At 43.0% G+C, this 7,833-nt stretch overlaps 1 protein-coding gene across 2 annotated transcripts in view; it reads left to right on the top strand.

Annotated features, from left to right (window-relative positions):
- LOC122539321 (annexin A5-like) overlaps window positions 1-7,833 on the top strand; it is a 64,549-nt gene that overhangs the window by 7,111 nt on the left and 49,605 nt on the right. For both annotated transcript variants that reach the window (XM_043674025.1, XM_043674026.1), the window contains exon 3: window positions 7,304-7,388. In XM_043674025.1, the coding sequence (XP_043529960.1) occupies window positions 7,304-7,388 (85 nt within the window). The remainder of the gene's footprint in view (window positions 1-7,303; window positions 7,389-7,833) is intronic.

Below are 7,833 nucleotides of genomic sequence, written 5' to 3'. Positions count from 1 at the left end.
TCACGGAGGGAGTGGTCTTTTTGGAACGCTGATAGGGGAGGGGAGGGAAATATATCCCTGGTGGTGGGGTCCGTTTGGAGGTGGCGGAAATGATGACAGGTGATATGATGTATATGGAGGTTGGTGGGGTGGTAGGTGGGGACCAGTGGGGTTCTGTCCTGTTGGCGATTGGAGGAGTGGGAAGTGGAGGAGATGCGGTGGAGGGCATTGTCGATCATGTCTGGGGGGGGAAATTGTGGTCTTTGAAGAAGGAGGCCATCTGGGTTGTTCGGTATTGGAACTGGTCCTCCTGGGAGCAGATGTGGCAGAGACGAATTCTCCTATTTTGAGTTGAAACCAAGGTTTCAGGATCAAGAGTGACCAACTTTAGGACCTTTCAGGAGTTTGTGTGATATATAGAAAGAAATGATCAGATCAGGGTGGCCTTGTTAAGTTTTTGATGTGCATTACTTCAGCATCATGTTTGCAGGGAGCACATGGCTCAGGCCCTAGTTGTAATGTTTCTGATAAGATCTTTCTGGCATCATGAGAAATAGTAGGAATCCCAATGTGTGTACTGACCAGTGAGGGTACACTGTAATAGAAAATCCCCTGTCCAACTCGCAATGAGAACATTGAAGAAAGGTAACTCATTTGACTGTTCCAGTTCAAATGTGAATTTAAGCAGGAGGTGAAATCCATTAAGATATGTAAGGAAATTCTTATATTCAGCTACGCATTCAACCAAATATGCCACCAACATTTTGGAAGTGGCAAAAGATCCAAAGGTGGCTGCAATTCCACTGAAGGTGTGTTTCTCATGGAATCTAATTGGGGATCCCATGGCAACAACATGAATGTACATGTTTCTATTAAAACCAATCTGTGTCTCATTATCAAAACATTTGGAAATGAAAACTGGCAGTTTTGTCTTTTTTCACCACTATGTTATAAAAAACTTAGCTGTGCGTTGAACTGTCTTATTGCTACACTGAAATGTGCAAGTTCTGTACTACCAAATGACTGCTTAAAACCTTATTCTGTTTGAAATGAGTTGGATTCAGATTATCTTACTTCAAGTGCTCGTTCTAGAGTTAGCTACAACCTAAACCCAAACACTGGCATCTTTTATAATATTGCTGATATCTGGAATGAATTATCTGGTCTTCGTGTACCTAAATATTGAAAGCCACACGACTTCCTCTCTTTGTGTACTCTTGAAGCTTGTTGATTTTAAGCAGCATTAAATATGTTTTGATCGCATTAACAGCTTTATCATAAATTACTGACTACTTTGCCAGACTTGCTACAGTCTTACTGGGTGTGTTGGTAAGATGACAGCGACAGGAGTAATCTGAGTTATCCGATATAGCATTAGTGAGAGTCATTCTCTGAATTTTGCAGTTGCTAATTTAGAAAGTAAGAAAGAACTAAATACTGAACTGAGTGTGAAAGATCATGTTGAGCCATGAAGATCCTCCGCATAGAATTGCACTTTTAAGTAGCTTGCTGTTAAACTAGGAAGATCTTGAAAGAAATCCATGTGCGTAGATCCCTGAAAGTTGCCACCCAAGTTGATAGGGTTGTTAAGAAGGCAAACGGTGTGTTAGTTTTAATTGGTAGTGGGATTGAGCTTCAGAGCCACGACGTCATGCTGAAAACTGTACAAAACTCTGATGCAGCCACACTTGGAGTTTTGCATGCAGTTACTGTATTATAGGAAGGATGTGGAAGCTTTAGAAAGAGTTCAGAGGAGATTTACCAGAATGTTGCCTGGTATGGAGGGAATGCCTTATGAGGAAAGGCTGAGGGACTTGAGGCTATTTTTTGTGAGAGAGAACAAGGTTGAGAGGTGACTTAATTGAGATGTGTAAGACAATCAGAAAGTTAGATAGGGTGGACAGTGAGAGCCTTTATCCTCGAATGGAGATGGCTAGCATAAGGGGACATAGCTTTAAATTGAGGGGTGATTGATATAAGACAGATGTCAGAGGTAGTTTCTTTACTCAGAGCAGTAGGCGTGGAACACACTGCCTGCAACAGTAGTAGACTCGCCAACTTTAAGGGCATTAAATGGTCATTGAATAAACATATGGATGAAAATGAAGTAGTGTAGGTTAGATGGGCTTCAGATTGGTTCCACAGGTCGGCGCAACATCAAGGGCCTGTACTGCGCTGGAATGTTCTATGTTCTAACTTGCATATTTTGCATTCTAGAAGAATGGGAGGTTGATTCAAGTCCGCCTTTGAATGGAATTATCCCATAAGGTCATAAAACAAAGGAGTATAATTAGGCTATTCAGCAAGTCGATTGCCATTCAGTCATGTCTGATATGTCTCTCGTTCTCTTACCTTCTCCCCAGGAGCCTTCGGTTCTCGATTGATAAGAGAATCATTTAATATATGTCCTAAATATACTCAATGACTTGGCCTCAATGGGTTGCAGAGATTCATCACCCTCTGGCTGAAGAAATTACTCCTCATCTGAGTTCTAAAGGGTTGTCCCTTCACTCTGAGGCTGTGGCCTTGGGCGCTAGTCTGTCCTACCAATGGAAACATCATTTCCATGTTCAGTCTTTGCATGCCTCTCAGTATTCTGTAAGTTTCAAGATTACCCACCCCACCATCTTTTGAAATACCGTCAGGACTTCAGAGTGCAACAAGCCTTTCATCCCTGGGATCATTACTGTAAACTTCCTCTGGATCCGTTCCCCTCCCCCACCTCCCCAATGCTAGCAAGTTCTTCCTTCAATTGGGGGCCCAAAATAGGTCAATGCTTTCAATATGGTCTGACCAGAGCGTTATACAGCCTCAGCAGTGCATCCCTGCTCTTGTATTCTAGCCCCCTCAAAATGAATGCTAACATTGTATGTGTCTTCCTAACTGCCAACTGAATCTGCATTGTTAACCTTAAGATAATCCTGAACTCGGAGGCTGAAGGCCTTTTTTGTGCTTCAGGTTTCCGAAGCTTTTCTCCATTTAGAAAATAGTCTCTGCCTCTGTTTTTCCGACCAAAGTGCATAACTTCACACTTCCCCACATTTATATTCCAGAGAAAGTGAGGACTGCAGATGCTAGAGAGTCAGAGTCAGAAGGTGTGGCGTTGGAAAAGTACAGCATCCAAGGAGCAGGAGAGGCGACTGTCCTCCTTTGATACTGCCTGACTTGCTGTGCTTTTCCAACGCCATGCTTTTCGACCCTGACATTATACTCCAGCTCCAGGATATCTCTGCAGGAGCTTTTTGTGGTAGTGTCCTAGGCCCCAACCATCTTCAGTTGCTTCATAAATGACCTTCCCTCCGTAATGGGTCAGAAGTGGGGATGTTTACTGATCATTGCAGTGTTCAGTACCATTTGCAACAATTCGGATGCTGAAACGGTTCATATTCAGATGTAACAAGATCTGGACAATATCCAGCCTTGGGCTGGTAAGTGGCAAGTAACATGTATGCTATACAAATGCCAGGCAATGACCATCTCCAATAAGAGCCAATCAAACCACCACTCCTTGATATTCAGAACTCCCCATTATCAACATCCTGGGAGGTTACTGTTGTCCAGAAGCTCAACTGGACTTGCCATATTAACACAGTGGCTACAAGAGCAAACCAGAGGCTAGAATACTGTGGCAAGTGACTTTCACCTCCTGACTACTAAAGCCTGTCCAACATCTTCAAGGCCTAAGGCAGGAGTATGATGGAATACTGCCCACTTGCCTGGATGGGTGCAAAACCATCTAGGACAAAACAGCCCACTTTTTTAGGACCACATCCACAGCAGTGAGTACTATCTACAAAAGTCACCAATGACAGCACATTCCAAACCTTCCATCTAGAAGGACAAGGGCAGTAGATACATGGGACCATCCCCACTGCAAGATCTTCCCCAAAACCCTGCCCATCCTGACTTGGAAATATATCAGCGTTCCTTCACAGCTGGGCCAAAATTCTGGAATTCCCTCCCTAAGGCATTGTGGGTCAATCTACACCACATGGATTGCAGCAGTTCAGGAAGGCAGCTCACCACCACTTTCTGATGGGCAACTAGGGACAGGCAATAAATGCTGACCAGCCAGTGATGTCAATGTTCCACAAATGATTTAAAAAAAACTCTGCCACTTCTTTGCTTATTCTCCAGCCTGTCCAAGTCTTTCTACAACCTCCCCACTTCCTCAACAAGACCTATTCCTCCACCTATCTTTGTGTCACCTGCAAATTTGACAACCATTGTCCTCAATGCCTTGGTCCAGATCATTATAGCACAAATAATTTGGCCCTGACACTGACCACTGCAGAACTTCACTCATCACCAGCTGCCGTCCTGAAAATGACTCCTTCAATCCTTTCTGCCAGTCAGCCAATCCTCTATCCATGCCCGTTGTTTGCCCTGAACACCATGGGCTTTTTTAAAATCTTATTTCACAGCCCCCCCCCCAGTGCAGCACCTTGTCAAAAGCCTTCAGGATATCCAAATAGGTTTGGAATGTGCTGTCATTGGTGACTTTTGTAGATAGTACTCACTGCTGCTGCTGAGTGTTGGTGGTGGCGGGAGTGAATGCTTGTGGATGTGGTCCTAAAAAAGTGGGCTGTTTTGTCCTAGATGGTTTTGCACCCATCTACTGGCTCTCCATCAATTAACTCCTCAAAGAATTCTAACAAATTTGTCAGGCATGACCTCCCCTTGATGAAGGCATGCTGACCCCATCCTTGTTTTATCACACTTCACAATCTCATCCTTAATAATTGGACTCTCAAACCTTACCAACAGCACTGGCAGACTAACTGGCCTATAATCTCCTGTCTTCTGCCTCCCTCCCTCCTTTTTAAACAGGGATGTTACGTTAGCTATTTTTCAGTCCTCAGGCACCCTCCCTAACTGCAGTGATTCCTGAAAAGTCACCAACAATGCCTGCACAATCTCCTCAATTACCTCCTTCAGAACTATAGGGTGTAGGCCATCTGGTCCAGGTGACGTACTCACCTTCAAACCTTCCCCAGCATCGTTTCCTCAATGATGGCCACTACACTGACCTGTGCCCCTGAATAGTTTGACATTCTGCTATGCTGCTAGTGTATTCCATCATGAAGACTGACACTAAGTGCCTATTCAGCTCCTCCACCATTTATTTCTTCCCCATTGCAACTTCTCCAGCCTCTTATTTTACAGTCCAATGCCCACACTTCCCTCTGTCTTACCATTTCGATATCTAAAAACATTCTTGCTATATCTTTTATTAGCTATCTTACTCTCATATTTTATCTTCTCATCCTTTATTGTTTTTTTTTTAGTTATCCTCTGCTGGGTTTTTTAAAGGATTCCCAAAACTCTGGCTTCCCACTTCAAATGAAATTTTGGTAACATGACATGTTGGTGAAGAACAACAGTAATAACAGCAGTCAGTAGTAATAATAAGTTTACACCTGTCGTCTTTGTCCAGATGGCCTATAATTTTGAACCTCCATCAAACTCTCTCAACCTCCTTAATTAACTAGTAGCTGAACTCCCTCATTGCAAGAACCATTCTCAAGAATCTTTTCTGCGTCCTCTTTCTACAGTGTGCCCAGAGTTGAACGCACTGCTCCAGGCCAAAGTTTATAAAGTTACACGTACACAAATCAGAACAATTGGTGCGTTAAACACTAAAATAAGGAATTGCGCATGCTGGAAATCTTTCTCCAGTACTTCAATGACATAGATGCATCCCTCTCTTGGAATTGAAAAATGTTTATCAATTTTACCTCCCAGTTTTCCTCTTCACCTGATCCGTCTCTGACTGTTTCCCTCCCCTCCTCGACATCTCTGTGTTTCCATTTCTGAGGATAAGCTAGCCACCAATATTCACTACAAATCCAGGCCCTCTGTTACCTGGACTGTACATTCTCACCCCCTGAATGAAGTAAAGATTCCATTCCATTCTCCCAGTTTCTCTAACTCTGTCACATCTGTTCTGATGATGTCACCTTCCACGGTGGGGGGTGGCCTCGATCCTTTCCAACTTTTTCCTCGACCAAGGATACCCTACCACCGTAGCTGACACAGCCCTTAACCCCTATTGGACCGTTTCCCGCACATCTGCCCTCACCCCTTAACTGCCTTCCTCCAATACTGATAGGGTCTCTGGTCCTCACTTTCCGCCCATCAGCATCCACATCCAAAGGTTTATAAGCCACCATTCCTTCCACCACCAGACATCCATTATTTTTCACCTCCCTTATCTTTAGCATAAATGCCACTTTTACCGAGGGTCAATGGACTCAATGGTAGCTCTGCTTTCTCTCCACAGATGCAGCCTGACCTACTGAGTTTTTCGCAATTTCTGTTTTGTTTTCAGATTTCTAGTATCCACAATCCTTTGTTTTATTACAACTGGTGAGGCAGGTTTATTACTCCAGTGAAAAGCAAACAAAACGTTGGGCTGAACCAGTGTTTTATCAGACTCCAAATCCCAGCTTTTTGTGCATTTTATTAACTGTATTCTCAACCTGTCCTGCCACCTTTTAATGGTTGATGTGCATTTATCCTCCAGCTCCTCTGCTTCTGTTAAAATTTTATCTTTTATATTGTGTTACTTCTCCTCATTCTTCCTGCCAAAATGGATCACTTCACCTTTTTCCTGTGTATTAAATTTAATTTATAATTTGTCGAATACTTCAGCAGTCTGTTTCTCTCCTCTTCAAGCTTATCACTATTCTTAGTAGCACCACCTTGAGGGAAATTGGAGATGGTCAATAAATGCTGATCTAACCAACGATGGCCGCATCCATGAATGAATTTTTAAACATTTATATTTTTGTGCTAATCTGTTGGCAATAAATTTGCAAAATATACGAGGATTGTTCTTTTGTTGTGGCTGGTCAGAATCGCCAAGAGCATTGACATGAGGGACAGATTAGCTACAATGTCTAATTTGTTTGGTGTGTTTAAAAGGTGGTTGTTGGGGGAGCAGGGTTTGGCGTGCTGGCACAAGCTTTAATGGAACTATGCAAACTTAGCCAAAATTCACCACCACAAAGATTAAGCCGTTTGCCCTGTACTAAATATGAATCATATATCTGAAAAGGTTGTCTTTTATAGAACTAAGGGAGTGCATTTCAGTTGGGTGAAGTTATGCGTCTGTCCAGTACTGTTAAGGTGTACACTGAAAAATCAATCTGGAAATAACTCAGCTGCAGTCCTAAACTTTGTAGCGTGTATTACTTTAAAGCTGGTTGTTAGAGGCAAAGAACAAAAAGGGGCTGTGTTTGTAGCTTTGAATTTATAATTTTTATAAAACCAAAGCCTTCTACATATTAAGAGAAAGTAACTAATTCCTTTTGCTGTCTAGACTACAAGGGGAACCATTAAGGACTATCCAAATTTTGATGCAAATCATGATGCTGAGGTGCTTAGAAAAGCAATGAAAGGACTGGGTAAGTATTCTCTTTATTAATACCAATTTTGGATATGCATGAACCCAAACTATATCCGTTTATTTTGTCATCATTTTGGTGTTTAGAGTTTTGCTGCATGATATGTGTAAAGACAACATTTGAAAGCTGTCAACCAGCCATCAGTCTCTATTAGGAGGAGAAAGTAAGGACTGCAGATGCTGGAGATCAGAGCTGAAAATGTGTTGCTGGAAAAGCGCAGCAGGTCAGGCAGCATCCAAGGAACAGGAGAATCGATGTTTCGGGCATAAGCCCTTCTTCAGGAATGAGGAAAGTGTGTCCAGCAGGCTAAGATAAAAGGTAGGGAGGAGGGACTTGGGGGAGGGGCGTTGGAAATGCGATAGGTGGAAGGAGGTCAAGGTGAGGGTGATAGGCCGCATTTCCTCTCCCCCCACCTTGTCTCAGTCAAATCCCTCGAACTCAGCAC

This window comes from Chiloscyllium plagiosum, chromosome 32 (assembly GCF_004010195.1).
Source record: "Chiloscyllium plagiosum isolate BGI_BamShark_2017 chromosome 32, ASM401019v2, whole genome shotgun sequence".
Classification (NCBI taxonomy): domain Eukaryota; kingdom Metazoa; phylum Chordata; class Chondrichthyes; order Orectolobiformes; family Hemiscylliidae; genus Chiloscyllium; species Chiloscyllium plagiosum.
The sequence above is the reverse complement of the archived record's forward strand: the minus strand, read 5'-3'. Positions and strand labels throughout refer to the sequence as shown.